This window comes from Petaurus breviceps, unplaced genomic scaffold, assembly GCF_028583685.1.
Source record: "Petaurus breviceps papuanus isolate PSGF00001 unplaced genomic scaffold, PetGlider_PUasm1.0 186, whole genome shotgun sequence".
NCBI classification, from domain to species: domain Eukaryota; kingdom Metazoa; phylum Chordata; class Mammalia; order Diprotodontia; family Petauridae; genus Petaurus; species Petaurus breviceps.
This window is the reverse complement of record NW_027185798.1, coordinates 39,684,829-39,702,902: the sequence shown is the minus strand read 5'-3', so window position 1 is coordinate 39,702,902 and position 18,074 is coordinate 39,684,829. Positions and strand designations below refer to the sequence as shown.

At 38.4% G+C, this 18,074-nt stretch overlaps 1 protein-coding gene across 4 annotated transcripts in view; it reads left to right on the top strand.

The window, feature by feature from the left end:
- The window catches only part of MAB21L3 (mab-21 like 3), a 36,837-nt gene that overhangs the window by 361 nt on the left and 18,402 nt on the right, over positions 1 to 18,074 (top strand). For 2 of the 4 annotated variants that reach the window (XM_069090263.1, XM_069090262.1), the window contains exons 2-3: positions 617 to 888; positions 10,967 to 11,107. In XM_069090263.1, the coding sequence (XP_068946364.1) occupies positions 841 to 888; positions 10,967 to 11,107 (189 nt within the window). In that variant the 5' untranslated portion in view covers positions 617 to 840. Of the gene's footprint in view, positions 1 to 616; positions 889 to 1,445; positions 1,602 to 10,966; positions 11,108 to 18,074 lie in introns of all 4 variants that reach the window. The other 2 variants (XM_069090264.1, XM_069090265.1) reach the window with 2 other exon arrangements.

Genomic DNA, 18,074 nt, shown 5'->3' with positions numbered 1-18,074 from the left:
GGAAATAGAGAGAAAAAGGGGAGAGAATGTAACAGAGAAAGAAGAGAAAGAATGTAAGAAAGAGGAGAGAAAGAAAAGAGAATATAAGAGAGAAAGGAGGGAGGGAGGGAAGAAGGGAGAGAGAGAACACACAAGGACACACATGGGAATCTTGTTCTGAATGCAAAGAACAGCACATATTACCTTTGTGAAGCTTGTTGGCAGCCTGAGACTGATTATCTCTTGGTTTCTTATCTGTTTATTGTAAAGAAAGTAAACCAAACTGTATGTGCTCTAGATTTTCAGGCAGGGGTATTTACTGTCAACATGAGAGGGAACAGAGAAGATAATAAACCCAGAAAGGCAAAGGTTGCTCCTAGTCTCTGTAAAACTAAATACAAAGAAGGAGGTTGGGAAGAGATTAACTCGGGAGAGATTTTGGAAGGATGGCTGGCTAGAAGGCATTTCTCTTTCTAAAAAAAAAAAAATTGCATATTTGAGTGAGAAATATGTTTTAGAAGATTAGAAACTCTTTAGGGATAATCTAGACATTGTCCTAGACTTAGGTGAATGAGAAATTCCATTTCTGTCTTTCCTCACCACCCCCAAAGTAATTTTTTCTTTTAAAAAATGATAGATATGTTCTTCTGACTTGCGAAAGACAATTTGAGCCAAGAGCTAAGGAGGAAAGATCCCAGTGTTGCTGGGACAGCCCTTTTGTTTAACTCTCAGAGAAACTGGGAGGGGCAACATGTGGATAGTGGACAGCCTCAAGACAAAGGGCACACCAGCATTTTTCTGTGCAGTTAGAATAAGCCCAAGAACCTAAGGCATCATCTGAAACACATAAAAAGAGAAACTATGGAATCATTAACAGAAGAAGCCATGAAGTGTTATATTATGAACAAGGTGAGTGGATGTTTCTGTCTCCCTTATCCTCTGTTGTTCTTTCACCATTTACCCAGCATCTCTGTGAAGATACTGTGGAATCTGAGGAGAAAATTCTTATGGAGCCCCTCTAGGCTTAAAGATAATCAATAAGCGTTTAAAATGTGTCAGGCACTGTGCTAAGTCCTGAGGATACAAAAAAAAGGAAAAAAAAAATCATGGTCCTTGCCTTTGTGAAACTCACATTCAGGGAAGATAACGTGCAAAAACAAATAGTACAAACAAGATATACACACATGTATATGTGTATGTATGTGTGTATGCATTGCGAATGGAAATAGCCTAGAGACAGTTCATTAATTCTTCCTTTCTAGGGTCTCTTTATCTCTTTTTGGTGTTCCTTCTTCAGGGTTCCCCCTCTTTCATGTTTTCCTATTTTGCCATATCCCCTTGGATTCACTGAAAAGCTGCTTTGTAATTGTTCTGGCATTTCTCAAGTCAATTTTTTCTCCCTGACTGGACTGGTGAGTTCCCTTGGAGGCTGAGACATTTTCTTTTGTTCTTTGTGTGTTTTACAGAATGCCTACTACAGTGTGTCCTGTGCAAGGACAGCTTCATTCAGTCATGTTTACTAAGTGCCCAGAGCTTATTGAAAGAGATCTCAGACCTTAGTGACTAAGAATTGTGGCGCTCCTGGCCAGTACCAGAAACGAACCTAGCTAATTTTCCCTCAGGTGTGTGTGGGGGGGGTGGGGAGGGGGGGGGGGGGGTTGTGATGGGAAGAAGACAAGACCAGAGGAAACTATCTCCTCAGAGTAAGGGAACTGACAGAACGGAACTGCCCACCTTTATAAAGGAAGAATGTGTGCACACTGGACTGGGCATCTGGTAGTTTTTGTCTTTAACTATCTCTTTTGTTTCTAGTTGGCCAAGAAAATTATGTCATTGCCTGCCGGTAAATTCAGTACCCTCAGGCAAAGAGCTAACTCATCACCTAGTTAGAGTTCTACTAAGGTGATACAAACCCCTCATTCAACAGATAACAAAACCAGTCCCAGAGAAAAGGGTAAAAGGTCTGATAAAAACGGTAAGCACTTTGAGTGGTTTCAGGACTTTCATTAAACTTTCCAGGAATAAAGTCATTCTCATTAATTAGTAAGTTTTATTTTTGTATTTTGCCATGTGAGATTTCTTAGGCAGAGTAAGAAGAAAAATGAGGTGAGTGGCTACTCACTGTAGGCATACTGAGAACTGTACCTTTTTTAGCTCTCTTTGGGACTTAAGACACTGCTATTAAGGGTAGTAATTCTCAGTAAATATTCATTGAATATTTGTCTTTAGCGGCACAGAGTTCACTGTAAGTACTTTGTAGATGTTCTTAAAACTTTGTACCTTTACCTCCTGCTAAGAAAACTAAATCCATCAAGTAAACAGTCCTTTTAAACCTACCTTCTAGAGGGGAATTCATAATCTGAGTTTTCTTCAATATTCAAACTAGAATTATTTTTAAAGTTCTAAGGAAGCAAAATTGTGTCACTATTCTTTCTCTCATAGCTAAGTAGGGTGGATCTGTAATGAATTTAAAGGCATTCATCATTTCAAAGGTCTGTGTTATCCAGACTAAAATTCAAACTCCATTGAAGGCTCTCCATTATATGGAGTCAGTTGACCTTCCCAGTCTCTTGAAAGGAACTTTGCTTTTGTAACCAGAAGTCCTACTTCAACTCAACAAATATCCCTGCTAAAATTCATTTATTTTATTCATTCATTCATACAGATATGTGTATGAATGTGGTAAATAATTATTGAGTCTCTATCCTTCCTCTTATTTTGTCTCTTGTCTCATGCCTCCTACTTAGAACATCACGCTATTATATTTCACTAAACCGTAGTCCTACACTCCTTCAGTACCATGCTTAAGGTTCAGTTGTTCAATGAAGACTTCCAAGGTTAGAAAGATCTCCATCAGCTACTCTAAATACTTCTACCCCTGACCTGTGCAGATTTCCCATAATCTTCTATGAATGCTCCCATCTCCACGTCTATTCATGGCTCTGTCTCCACCTCGAAAGCATTATTTAACATTTGGTTTTATAGCTCTTTATCAGGTTGGGGGGGGAGGGGATGCTTATTTAAAAAGACGTGATTTCTTTCTTCTAGGAATTTACAATCTAATCTTTATCTGCCCCTAGCTATCAAACTATCTTGTCTCCTCCTTTAGATTATAATATTTCTGGCAAGATTTATGTCTTCTATCTTATTTTTAGCTCTCTGCAGGATTTAGGACAATGCAAGCAAAGGAAATGATGCCCAGTAAGTATTAATTGAACATTTGTCTCTAGAAGTAGAGATTAAGAGTTGGAGAAGAGGGCAGGTAAAAATAATAGAGACATATCTTCAAGGAATCTGCCTTCTAATCTTTATCTGCCCCTATCTAGGCAACTATCTTGTCTCCTGCTTTAGATTATAATATTCCTAGAGAACAAAAGTTACCTCTATCATTTTATTTTTAGCTCTCTGCAGGACTTAGGACAATGCCAGCAAGGGAAATAATATTCATCACATATTAATTGAATATTTATCTTTAGCGATAAAGAGGAGAGGAAGAAGAGGGTAGATAAAGGTGGAGATCTGGATAATATCACCGGACAAACCTTGTCTTCTTGGAGAGAGGTGGAGCCCACAAAAAATCTAAGGCCTCAGGCAATATCTTTCTTTTAAGTTGCCTTTATTATTTTGACATGATCGCTGATTAATTTCTTTTTCTGATAAATTTCAATCAAAATACTCATCTAGCATAATGGCCTCTTTGGGTCTCAGTTTCCTTATCTGGATAAAAAATAAAAGAAGAAATTGAACTAGCTGACCTCTAGGCCCTCTTTAGCATTAACTTGTTCTGTGGTCACCAAGAGACAGCAAAGCATAATGTATAGGGTACTGGATTTGGAATCAGAAAGGCCTGAGTTTGAATCCCACTTCAGACACATAATGGATGTGTAACCTTGGGCAATTCCCTTAACTTTCTGAGCCACATCCCTCATCTGCTGAATGGGGATGATAACAGCACATACTGTTGTGAGGGTCAAATGAGATCATTTATATATGGTGATTATGCAAACCTTAAAGCACTATACAAATGTGGGCTCTCACCATCATCATCATCACCATCATCATCGCCATCATTATTATTGCTGTTGCTGTCTTGGTAAAAATGCTCTACAAGAATGTGCTATTTTATATTTGTGATTCTTCGGGGTCTGTCATTAGTTTATATGTGAAGACTCTCCACATAGATAGTTTTTTTTTTTAATCTTACATTCTGGGGTGGCTAGATGGTGCAGTGAATAGAGCACTAGCCCTGGAGTCAAGAGGACCTGAGTTCAAATCCAACCTCAGACACTTAATACTTAACTTAGCAACGTGACCTTGGGGAAGTCACTTAACCCCAATTGCCCTGCCTTCCCCCCTCCAAATAGAAAAAATAAAATAAAATCTTACATTCTTTTGTATGCTGTGAAAGTGCCTTGGGATTCTATGCCAGTGGATCCCAAAGCCTGGCTGTTCCTACCAACCTGGAAAAGTTTTAAGTTAGGGTCAGTGATTATAATTTATATATTTGTCTAAAGAACAGACTAACTGAGTTTGCAATCTTGGCAACACTCAGAGTAGTTGAAATCTGTATCATTGAAAATGATGAAATCACAGATACTTCAAGAATACGATGATGATGATGATGATGATGATGATAAAGGAGAAGAGGCAGAGTAGAGCTTAATGCTTTAAGATTTAAAATTTGAAACATTTCACACATTTCATTTGATCCTCACTACAACCCTGTGCAAGTGGTACTACAGGTAATATTTAATGTTATCCTCATTTTATGGATAAGAAAAACTGAGGCCCCACAGAAGTTGTGAAAGGCCTATGATCACATGGCTAGCAAATATCAGAAGCAGGATTTCAACTCCGGTCTTTTCGAGCTAGGGACAGATTAAGATCCTTATATAGTCATAGGCCCTCCTGTTTCCTAGATCCTTTGGCTGATATATTTAAGTGAATCTGATAATATAATGTTTTTAAAATCTTGTAAGTAAAAATCTTTTAAATTAAATTTTAATTTTAAATTTGATTTTGAGTTTAAAATTCTATTTTAAATTTAATTGCAAATCTTTTTAAATGAAAGATATTTTAAAATCTTGTAATTACATAATTACAATATAAAATATAGGGGCAGTTAGGTGGTGCAGTAAATAGAGCACTGGCCCTGGAGTCAGGACGACCTGAGTTCAAATCCAGCATCAGACATTTGACACACTTACTAGGCATGTGTCCTTGGGCAAATCACTTAACCCCAACTGCCCTGCCCTCCCCCCTCCAAAAGCAAATATATATATATATATAGTCATATAAGATTTCTGAAAGCTCATCTTTGTTATAGTTTTATTATATGAATATTTATTTATGTATAAAGTATTGAAATGCCAATTAGTTTCTTCATAATCCTCTAGAGTTGTGCTCAAACTACAAAATATTTGGACCTTTCTCCTACCTCTTTCTACAATGCCCACTGCCTCTCTAAAAAAGAGTTTTTAGTTAAATTTTGTCTTTTGGTCATCTCTGTAGAATCTATGCAGCTTGTTGAAGAGAAGCAAGTCTTCCTTTATTAATTAACTTAGTGAACACAGAATGAGAGAAATCATCTCCCTAGAGGTCTTCTAGTTTGGATAGGGTCTCAGAGTCGTCCAAGTGGGATTGGCAATGGTTTCATTCTAGATCTCTTACCTGGTCAGACAGTTTTGGTTTTTGGTTGTTTTTTTTAATACCATATTATAGGGTAGATCTGCTGATGTGGTTTGAGGGAAGAGAACACATGATGTCTTTCTGTGTTTTGCAAGGCAAGGCTGAGGTTGTGGGGGCCAGCTTGGTAGCAGGTTTCTACTTGTGGAAGCTCTTTCTTGTTTGGACAAATTTCAACATGATCTGGATCCCTCAGAAAAAATCTTCACCCATGAGTAACTATGGAATAAGTCACCCCACCCCCTCCTTACAGCAGGCCTACCTGCTGCTTGTCTCCTCCCACGTTCAATTGCTATTGCTTTAATGTACCCCTAATTTGACTTAAACAGGAATATAGACTCACAGACTATGAGCACATCAAGGATCCCTGCCTCCAATCCAAAACCCTCAGACTGAGGAGGACTGGACTAGGGAGGTAAAATACAAGACTAGAACTGCAAAATACAGGTGAAGAAATATAGCAAACATAAAATCATAGATCTGGAGTTGAAAGGGAACTGAGGTCCCAGAGAGTTCAAAAGAGCCTACATCTAGGCCTGGAAGGGCCAGGATATTTCCCTTTCCTGGAAGGGAAATTACATACACGCACGTGCACATATGCACATGCACATACATGTATGCCCATCTGTCCATGTGTACATGTATGTGTATGTGTACATACAGCCACCCATAGCTATATGCATGCATACATGCATGCATAATGGTGCAGCTAGGTGGCACAGTGGGTAGAGCACTGGGCTTGGAATCAGGAAGACTCATCTTCATGAGCTCAAGTCTGGCCTTAGACACTTACTAGCTGTGTGACCCTGGGCAAGTCACTTAACCCTGTTTGACTCAGTTTCCTCATCTGTAAAATGTACTGGGGAAGGAAATGGCAAATCACTCCAGTATCTTTGCCAAGAAAACCCCAAAAGGGGTCATGAAGAGACAGATAACTGAAAAACCACTGAACAACAACATATATAATACATACACGCATATGTTTATATGTCCCATACACACATTATATATACTATATATGTATACATGCCCACTATCTATATGTCTGACCCTATCCTACCTTTCTGGCTTTATTACATAGTATTTTCCTCCACACACTCTGGTTAATACATACTGGCTTTCTTGCTTTTCCTCACATTCATCACAATTCCCATCTCTCATCTTCATTGCATTGACTGTCCCCCATTTCTGCTTTATGGAAACTTTATGGAATCTCTGGTTTCCTTCAAAATTCCCCTCAAGTTCCAGCTTGTGCAAGGGGCCTTTCTTCATCTTCCCTTCCCCTACCCTTTCTGTTTGACTTCCTCCCTGAGCTAACTTTGAATTTGCTTTGTATATATGTGCCTACTTTCTGCCTCCCCACTCCCCTGTAAAAGGTAGGAAGGTAAGAACTGTTTCTTAGCAACACCCTATACAGTTGCTGCCACCTCATGAATCCTTAACAAATGTTTGTTGATTGATTGACTGGAGATGTTACAGAAAGGGCTCTTCATTAAGTGTGAATTGAACTAGACTTCTGAGTAGAGTCAAACCAAGGTTGGGCTCTCTGGTCTTTTGTGTAAGATGGGGATTCATCCCTGGACAGTGAAATATAAAGGATCAGGTGGTACTGGTAACGTGGTAGAATATATGGAGGAGATATGGTGATGTTTGGTGGGAGCTCCATCAGCAAGAACTTCTTTGAGGTGCTTAAGCATTTAGTAAATGCCCACCATCTGCAAGGCATTTGTGCTAAACTCTGGGAATACAAAGAAAGCAAAAACAAAATAAAACCCAAATCAGTCTCTGCTCTCAAAGAGCTCCTAGTCTAATAGGAGACATAAAATTTTACAAACACACACACATACATATACATTAGGGAAGACATTAACTAAGATACAATAGCACTAGAAAAGGAAGAAGAGAGTGGGTAATGAAAGGGCTTTAAAATCTAAACAGGATTAGACAATCAACCTCTAGTCTTTCCCTATGGGGCCAATGCATTCCCATTGTGGTGGTGCCTCTCCCCTACCCCACTGCCACCCCAATGGAGTATACCTTCTATGTCCATCAAACAAAAATGTCCCATTGAGACTGCCTCCAAGATCTCTTCTAACCCTTAAGATTTCGCGATTCTGCTAAGTAGAAAAAGCCTGGAAGTCAACAGACATGAGTTCTAGTCCTGCTTCATGATTCTTTCTATATGATATTCAGAAAAATCATTTTGCCTCTCCAAGTCTCTGTTTTTTCTTCTAAGTCTTGGAGTAGATGGTGTTCTGTCATCCTCCCTCATGATAGGGCAGAAAGAAAATCTTTTCCAGAGGAGGAACAGGAACTTTGGGACACTTGGCCCATGGGAAATAGCCAAAGGAAACACCTAAAGTCCTTACTGGGTGGTTTCAGTTAGTATTCATGCTGGAAGACAAGCCAAAATTCAGGAAGGTGTCTATCTACCTTATCTTTTCAATTTTATCTCTTACTTTATGCTTTTAAATGCTTGTAATCTGTTATTTTTACTCAACCTGCTTCCCCTATCATTCCCTAGACTTCAATTCCCCCTAATAATATTCTTTGTTCTCACTGTGACCTTTAGCCCCCATCAGTGCTCAAGTCCTCACCACCTCCCCCCACCCCCAATCGCCACTGCTCTGATTTCCCATTCTTCCCCTCCCAAGTTTCTCCCAGCCCTCAGACTATTCCCACTATCTCAATTCTATTCCTTCTTGACTTCTTTAACCCTGTTATCCACTCCTGGATAATGTCTAATTTCTGGGGTTTTGTGACATCACTCTTGGTTCTGCTCCTACCTGGCTGACCACTCCTTCATTGTCTCTTCTGTTTGAATATCATTCATATACCATTCCTTAAGGGGTTCCCTGCAGGGTCCCAAACTGGGCACTTTTTCACATTCTCTGACTTGATGACTTCATCAGTTCTCCTGGCTTCAATATTCTCTCTCTCTCTCTCTCTCTCTCTCTCTCTCTCTCTCTCTCTCTCTCTCTCTCTCTCTCTCTCTCTCTCTCTCTCTCTCTCATTTCCATTGTATTCAGTCATTTCAGTCTTGTCCAACTCTTCATGACCCCATTTGGGGTTTTCTTTGAAAAGATACTGGAGTATATCTCAAACCCAAGATTTCTAAAACAAAACTAATTATATTTCTCCCTCAAGCCAATTCTTCTTCTAAACTTCCCTATTTCTGTTGAGAATATCACCATCCTTCTACTTTCAGAATTATTCTCAAATCCTCTCATTCTTCTCCAATCAACATATTTTAATAAACTGCCTAGTTTTATCAGTTTTTCCTCCAGAATATCTCTCTGGCTATTCCCTTCTCACAACTCACATGGCACCACCCTTTATCACCTCTCAGCTGGACTGTATCAGTAGCTTCCAATCTCTTTCCATTTCATCATAACTGGTGAAGTGTTATTCCTAAAGCACAAGTCTGATCACATCTCTATAATACTCAGGAAAATCCAGTGGCTTCCTAGATGTCTAGTATCAAATACTACCATCTCTGTCATTTAAAGCCCTTTGTCATCTGTCTCCAATTTAGCCTCACTATGTATTACGCCCCTTCACACATTTTTTGGTTTGGCCAGACTGGCCTTCTGGCCATTTGTTGGGGCACAGGAACCTTTGTAATATGGATTAGATGTGTATGTCACTCCTAAACTCCTAGATTAATTTTCTTAAATTTGGCAATGCTTATAGGAGGTTGACTGTGTTAACATTTATCTTTCTATTTTTATTTCAATTCACTAAAAAATGTATTAGACATCCTATCCCTTGACCTGCCTGCCACCATTCTCTTATACCTTTCATGTTTGTGATTGACTAGGTGTTTGATTCTCTATTGGTTTTCTCTCTCTTTCTTTTTATTAACTGTATCTCTAGCATTTATCTCATAGTAGGTGCTTGGTAAATATTTATTGGATCGGTAGTCTGGAAACCATAGTAATTTGTATCCTAGATCTAAGGATGTCTCCACAATATTCATTCATGTATTATCACCAGGATATAGAACTATACTGAATGCTGGGGGAGATACGTGTCTGAACTCAGAGCAAACAAGTCCCTGACTTCAAGGTGCTTACAGTCTAGGAGCAGGAAAAAACAACCACACAGGGCATAGAAGTTATCGAGGTTGACTGAAGGATAGATTGCATACAAGTAGTTGGAGAAAGGACAGGCTGGTGCAAAATTTTGGAAGGCCTTAGATACCAGCAGTTAGACTACACTTGGTAGAGAAGATTCATGAATATGCCATAGGGAGTTAATTCGCAAGCAGGTAATCTCTTGAAAATGTTCCTATTCATCGTTATGAGTAAATTCACCTTTCTTATCACTGGAGCTCAATGCTCAATCCCTATCACAAGTGTCTGCCTGGAAAGTATTAAGGTGAGAGTATCTCTGACTGTATTCCTGTTCTCCTATGGCTGACTTCTCCCAGCAACATCCAAAGGTGGAACAGTAACCCTTGTTTCAGAAAGGAGCTTCTGGGCCAATGAAATACCAGCTTACAATTGTTCCATGACCAAAGTTTAATAGATGCAAAGATTTGCCCTAAGAAGTTGTTACCTGAAAGCAAGCCTTGCTCCAAGGTTCAGGAACCCAGGGTTGGTGGGAAAGGAGAAAAAAAAGTGTGGAAAATTAGGCTTTAGGATGCCTTATAGATTTAATTTTTGTTTCTGGACTATAGCTGTCTATGGATTTTATCTCTGAGATTTCTTTATCTTCATGAATATAATTTTAAGTTGACTCTATTTTTGCTTTCAGCAATTCACAGACTTTCATCTATAAATAAAATATTTGGGCCCACTTTATAGATATAGAAACCGAAGCATTTGGGAGCTATTTAAGCAGCTAGGTGATGTCATGGACGGAGTACAGGGCTTGGAGTCAGGAAGACCTAAATTCAAGTCTTACCTTGGATGCTAGCTGAGTGTTCCTGAATAAATCACTTAACTTCTCCATCCATACCTCAGTTTTCTCACCTGAAAATGGGGATAATAATAGCATTTTCCACACAGGGTTTTTTGTAAGAATCAAATGAGTTAACTGTTTATTGCTGTTATTATATTAGTATATAATATTATGTAATATATTATATAAATTATTATAATATTACTCTTATTATTTACAATAGGGTCATAATGGTGAGCCAGAGTCAATGATTTTCTCTCCTGAGTGCCTCTCTAATGTCGAGTTGATGAACAATATTTTTCCCCTGTGGGAAGATTCAAATTAGAAATTTTGGAATGATAAGAGAGCTGATCTTAAGCAATCAAAGACAAAGTTTTTGCCTGTCTCTCCAACACAGGTGGATCCGAGAAAAACTCTGCTCTCCAAGATTGTGGAAGAGGTACAGTATGTCATTCATAAATTGACCAAAGAGATCAGCTACAAAGACATTAGATTCCAAGACATTCCTAACTCAGTCTATCACAATGAAAACTTAAAGGTAAGAGATGGTGGGTATTTTTAGATTTAATGTCTACTCCAGAAACTCTACAATTTAAATAATTTTGCTTGGCCCCAGAAAACAAGACAAGGACAAATGGGTAAAAATTTCAGGGAAAATAGATTTTAGTTCAACATGGTTCAACAAAAAAATCCTGAGAATCAGAACTGTCTAACAAGAGAAGTTACTGCCTTGGAGAGCTCCTTAGGTCTGTGTCCCCGAAGGGATTCCTGCTGATTCTAGATGATACCTTTAGGAGCATCTGGGAGAAAGAATCAGTCTACTGCATTGCAAAGGTGTCAATTCCCAGACCAGCATGTGACTGACAAAACTCCCAAACAAAGCCATGTGAGATTAAAATATAACTGGGAAATTTTTAACTAAATAAGTAAAAATGCAATATAACACAGATTATATTAATTTGTGGTCATCTACATCATCATATTGCCTACAAGCATCCATTTCGATGAGACTTGGACACAACTGGACTAAAGGATCTTGGAGGTCTCTTTCCAATCTAGTGACTCTCTGTCACCTCCAGGATCAAATATAAAATCCTCTGTTTGGTGATTAAAGCCCTCCCTAACCCGAAACCCACCCAGCATCTTTACAATCTTCTTACACCTTACTCCAGCCATAGATTCTTTGATCCAGTGACTCTGGCCTTCCTACTATTCTCTGAACAAGACATTCCACCTCTCAACTACTGCTATTTGCTTTTGACTATCCCTCATGCCTGGAGTGTTCTCCCTCTTGATCTCTGTCTCCTATCTTCCTTGGCTTCCTACAAGTTCCATCAAAAACCCCTCTTTGACAGGAAGCCTTTTCCAATGCCCCTCAATTCTTATGTTTTCTATCTCTCTTGATCCTGAAACTAGGTGGCTTGCTGGACACAGTGCTGGATTTGGAGTCAGGAAGACCTGAGTTCAAATCAGGCCTCAGATCCTTACTAGCTATGTGACCCTGGGCAAGTCACTTAAGCCTGTTTGCCTCAGTTTCCTCACCTCTAAAATAAGCTGGAGAAATAATGGTAGCCGAGAGAGAAGGGAAGATTTCACATGATGGTTGATCAAAGGCATTAATTGTACTTAGCCATGAGAATGGACACAAGGGGAGTGAAAAAAACAGAACAACTGTCTTCTAGTATCCAAAGAATTGTCATAGAAAAGCAGGATTAGATTTAATGTACTTGACCCTGAAGGGGAGAATTTGGAATGGTGAGTACAAGTTGAAAAGGGTCAGATTTTGGCTTTCTGTAAGGAAAACCTTCTAATAAACAGAACTTTCCAAGAGGGAAAGTAGTATTGGAAGATAATGTATTCCCCCTTAATAGAGGTCTTCATGGAAAACTTTAATCACTACTTATTGGAGATAAAAGGCAAGGTATTGGTTGCACTAGTTGGCCTTTGAGATTTAGGTAAATAAATTTAGAGATTTAGGTAAAAATAAAGAAAATGGGACTTTTTATAATAAGTAAAAATAAAGAAAAATTTAGGTGAAAATTTGGGTGGCCTTGAAGGAAAGTAAGGATTTTGATAGGCACATATCAATATGCTTCAGCGATTCGCTATTGCTTTTAGGACCAAATATAAACCCCTCTAATTGTCATGTAGAACCCTTTACAATATGACCCCAACCTACCTTTCTAGCCTTATTACACATAATTTCCCCTTCACATATTCTGGCATCCAGTGATACCATCTTCTTTGCTACTCATTACTATCTATTCCTTGGTGATCCCCCATGTCTGGAATGCACTCCCTCCTCACTATCTTTTTAGAATCTCTATTATCCTTCAAGGCTCAGTTCTTTCTCTGAATCCCCTAGCTAATGAAATTCCCTTCCCTCAAATTTCCTTGCATATGCTTTTTATATACCTATATGTGTACATGTCATATCTCCAGTTAGAGTGTAAGTTCCCCACTATCAGAGATGGTTTTGTTTTGGGTTTTGTATCTCCAGTGCCTGCCACAAAGGCAGGAACTTAATAGATGATTGCTGATTAGTTGATTTTGGCTATTTTAGCAGAGAGTTTGGGATGTAATGGGCCATGAAACCTGTCTTCCTTAACTTCTCTACCCTGGTTTTATTAAATCAAGTATTGAGTGCCCACTATGTGCTTGTGGGAGATATATCTGTAAGATACAGATCTTCCCTGATGTCCTGGAGCTTATAGTCTAGCTGGAAAAGTGAGACATATGTATGTGAATGAAAGTTAAATAACAAAACAAAATGTCTAATTAAGCACTACCATATATTGTGTGAGTCTAGAGAAAAGAAAAATACTGGAAGTTAAGGCAGTCAGCAAAGACCCTATGTGGAACATAGAACTTGACCTGGCTCCTAAAAGATAGGCAGTATTTGGACAATAAGGAAGGATAATCAGAAAGGAGTCCTGTCTGTGCTACTTTGATTATAATGCTATTATTATTATGTAATACAAAAACATAAATCTATTACAAATATAATATATAATTATTATATTTAACATACATATAAAACATACATGTTTTATACGTAACATAATAATAATTTATTTTTGTATGGGGATATGCAATTGCAAAGCATTTTATTTGCCTTATCTCATTTAATCTACCAACTCTGAAGCAGGTGCTATTGAGTATTATTATACCAATTTATAGATCAGGAAACTGAAGTCTAGAAAAAGGAAATGACTTACTTAAGTCACACAGGTAGAAAGGTGCAGAACCATTGGATTTAACTAAAAGCCCAACTTCCAGCCTTGAGCAAATTTCTGCAAATCAAGTAGGGTGAAGGAAAAGGATGCATGTACTATTCTGTCACTGCAGTGTAAGACAGTGGATAACATTTTATTAAGTCTTATTAAAATAGTCTTATTGTTCTAAGTCATCTACCTTACCTGGATAGAATACCCGAGGATTGTAGGTTTAGAATTAGAATCCTGAGACATCATCTAGTGTCCCTCATTTTATAGATAAGGAAATTGTCCCAGCAAGGAAAAGGCACTTACAAGTCAGTGGCAGCAGTAGAATTTGAAATCAGCTCATCTGATCTCAAGCTTGATGTTCTTTCTACACCATACACTGGAATATTTTATAAGATTGGAATAAAAAAAAATCATAATACCAAGAGTTGAAAAAAGATGTTAGGGACCATTTAGTCCAAAATCCAAAGAAGAACCCTGCCCTCAAAGATCACATTTTTTGGAGGGTTAGGTCATGAACAGATAGATGAATGGATGAAAAAACATTGAGTCCGTACCCACTCTTGGCTTAGCACTATTTATGCAATTTTAAAAGCAATCTAGGAGCTTCCAAGCTAATTGGAGGAAACAGCTTGTATTAGAAAGCATAGCAGCAGAGTGGATGGAAAAACCTAGGAGTCCTAAGGATAGAGTGTGAGCAAGAACCTTTATTCCTGATTACATTTATTTCTGTTTTCATTTCTGCCAGATAACTCTTGAGGGAAGTCTTATTTTGTTTTGTTCTGTATGGGTACATACCAAATGCAATTCAGTAGAGAGAGAGTCTCATCTCTGCAGACCCCTTTGCATAAAGGCAGACCTGGGCCCTCACCAGGGATGGAGCTCTGCAAGCTGACAGAGTCTTCTACCCCATCAGAGTGTTTTTCGTGTGTGTGGTCAGGGACTGGGTCGCTCCTTCTTGATGTTCCTGAGGGCTGGAAATAGCAACAATTTCAGGATTTGATCATTAAGAAAAAAAAAGAGAAAAAGAAGAAAAAACACTTGAAGTGTAAAGCATGAAATGAGAAATTATCAGCTTTTCCAAATTAATATGCAAATCTCTAAATCTTCTGAAAGTAGTTAAGCCCAAGGTAAAAGGCAGAACCTAAACACAGAGAGGGAAGTGGGTGTACTCTAATGGTCTGCCCATTGAGTTTGTAGTCACTCTGGTATCAGGTTTCACTGTTCTCTGCTTTCTGGTGTAGCCAGATCATGAAAAATGATTTCATGATGATAAGGGCCATAATGGTCACGAAGGGGGGGTGTCATCTCTGGAAGCATATGCTTAGTAAAAACTCTACAAAAATGTCTACTGGAAGAAGAAAAGTCCTTCAAAGACCTTCTTGAAAATCAATACTTGGGCTAAGGACCTGGGGGTATAATCATCAGACTTGTAAACTCAATTCCCCTTCTCTGAATCTCTGTACAGTTGTAGTTTATCATGGGTTTGCCCCCATCTCAAGAATACAATACTGTCTTCTTGGAGCCATACACCTCGACCATGACGTTTCATGTTCTCCCATGTTGGACTTACCATCATGGCAGGGGCTAGATGAAGGGACATTTGTCTAGATCAGAGATCCGCAAAATTTCCTTTCATGAGACTTTCCCATTTGGAATCTACTCTTCCTTAGCTTCCACAGTTTTAAAAAAATAAATAGTTTTTTTTTGCATTTAAGTAGGTTAGACCATAAATCTGAGAAGCACTGTGGCATGGAAGATAGAAAATATCAGAGCCAGAAAGACGTAGGTTCAACCCTGGACAAGTTGCTTAACCTCTCAGAGTCCTAGGAAACTCTAAAACTATAAATTTCAAAGAAAGCACTGACCTACATTGGTAGAAAGAGCTTCCTTACCTAAGAGTTCCTGATATCAATATTATAACCAGATTAGACCTTATCCTCATCCCCTGCAGCAAAAAAAAATAATAATAATTTTGAAATTAAATGTAATCGGCTATACAAAATTACCTTACTTCATTGCAGATTTCAATCAGTTCAAGTATCTCTTGAACATCTCTGCTCTGTCTAGCACTACAATAAGTAGAGAGATAGGCCCTCTTGATTTCCCATTCAAAGCTAAATGAAATAATATTGTGATTGTTACTTCCCTGTTTCAGGTCATCTTGCTATGGAGCACACATTTAATTTGACTTCTATCTATCCTAACATCAGTCCATTGTTCTTTAAGAGAGGTCTGGTCTGCTGCTAGGAAATTTGTCTTCTCTAAACAAGCACCTCACTTGAATAAAAAGGGGGAAGAGTTTAGAACTGGAGGAAAGATTAGCCAAACCCTCTACATAGGAATTTTCTTTTCACACCAAGGATAGAACCTTCAGGGCCCCACTGGATGACAACAGCACAGGTTGAATTGTGGTGACTGTTTCAGTGTGATGGGATCCAAGTTCATGTTCCCTTTGGTCCCATCTTATTCTGTCCATAAACTTTTTCTTTTGCTTATCAGTCTATCAGTCTACCATCTTTTACTATCAGTCTACCATTTTGGCTGCTCAAATATTTTGCATAGGAAATTAAGAATATTTCTGGTTGGTAAATTTTTTCTCATTAAATTCAGAATAAACTCCCAAATACAAAACTCACAGTCTCAAGGACTAGCTTTCAATGTTCTCTGTGTTCATCTGAGGATCAAGCACCTATAGGGGTCCTGGGATCAGTGCTAGGTTAGGAGAAAAGGCTAGGAGGAAAGTGGATAGAGCAACTGCCCTGGAGACAAGAGGAACTGAGTTCAAATCTAGTCTCAGACACTTACTAGTTGTATGACCCTGAGCAAGTTTTTTTTTTTACCCTGATTACCTTTAAAAAAAAGTGATCTGATTATTACTATAGATTAAAAGGAGAATGATATTCTGATAACTTTTTTCCATGATTATTACATCCTACTTCATCAGAGTCTTTTTCGTGAGTGTGATCAGGGATTGCGTCTCTCCTTAATGATGTTCCTGAGGGCTGGGAATAGCAACAGTTTCAGGGTTTGATCACTGAGAAAAGAAAAGAAAAAAAAGATGCTTGAAGTGTACCATACAAAAGAGAAATTAACAGCTCTTCCAAATTAACATGCAAATCTCTTTTAATATGCAAAACCTTTTTTCGAATACTAACTCCTACATATGTTCAGACTATATGTTCATGTCTAAGTATAGTTCCTTTCTGTTCTCACAGAAAAAAAGATCTATTATTTATATGACAATGGAAGACCCTATTCTGGTTCACTATGTCACTTGCCAGAACCATAAGGGCTGCCTCAGTAGGAGGTGGATTCTTCCTCACTGGAGGTCTTCAGTCAGACACTGAATGATGACTTGTTGAGTGTATTATAATGGAGATTCCTTTTGGAGCATACATTGGGCTATTTTCTTTAAGACACACACCTTGGCCATGATGTCTCATTTTCTCTCATACTGGACTTCACATCATGGGAGGGGGTCCCAAGGGCAGAGTGCAAGTTTAGATGAGAGGATGGCCAAAATTCAAGTGGTATGATTTGGTATGATGGACTCCATTAAATTTTCACACTGTTTTCTGGATTTTAACCTGTCTAGACCCCACTGCCTGTCAACCCAGGATATAAATGAAGATGTCTTGAAAGCAATTTTTTTTTTGCTGGATATTTAAATAGCTTCCTTTTTTTCAATTATATACAATGTTACCATGAAAAACTTTGAATAGGTAACTTTTTATTGGTTTGGGAGGGATTGCTTTTTGGAAGGCAATTGAAGTTAAGTGACTTTTCCAAGGTCACACAGCTAGTTTTTGTGTTAAGTGTCTGAGGCCGGATTTGAACTCAGGTCCTCCTGACTCCAGGGCTGGTGCTCTATTCACTGTGCCACCTAGCCGCCCCCTCCTTTTATTGTTTTTGATAACATTGTGAACAAGTGTAATTAATGCAGAGAAACATGGCAAAGAACTTTATGAAATAATGGGGAAAAGGTAGAAACAGAAGATGAGAACATATTAGCTTCAATCACATGAGGAAAAGAAAAGGAGAATGAATGAGCATAGAACCCATTCAGATTTAGAGGGAGAGACTGAAAAAGTGTTAGGATACTTTGTTTTTTCTCAATGGAGTTCCTCATGAGGACGATTCCCTCTCAATTGAGAGAAGCAACTGTTGTACCAATTAAAGGATAATAGGGAAACAAATTTAGACCTAGAAGGAGCCTTAGAAGTCATAGAATACAATCCCCTTTTAAAAATAAGTTTCTATTGATATCTTATGTTTTTC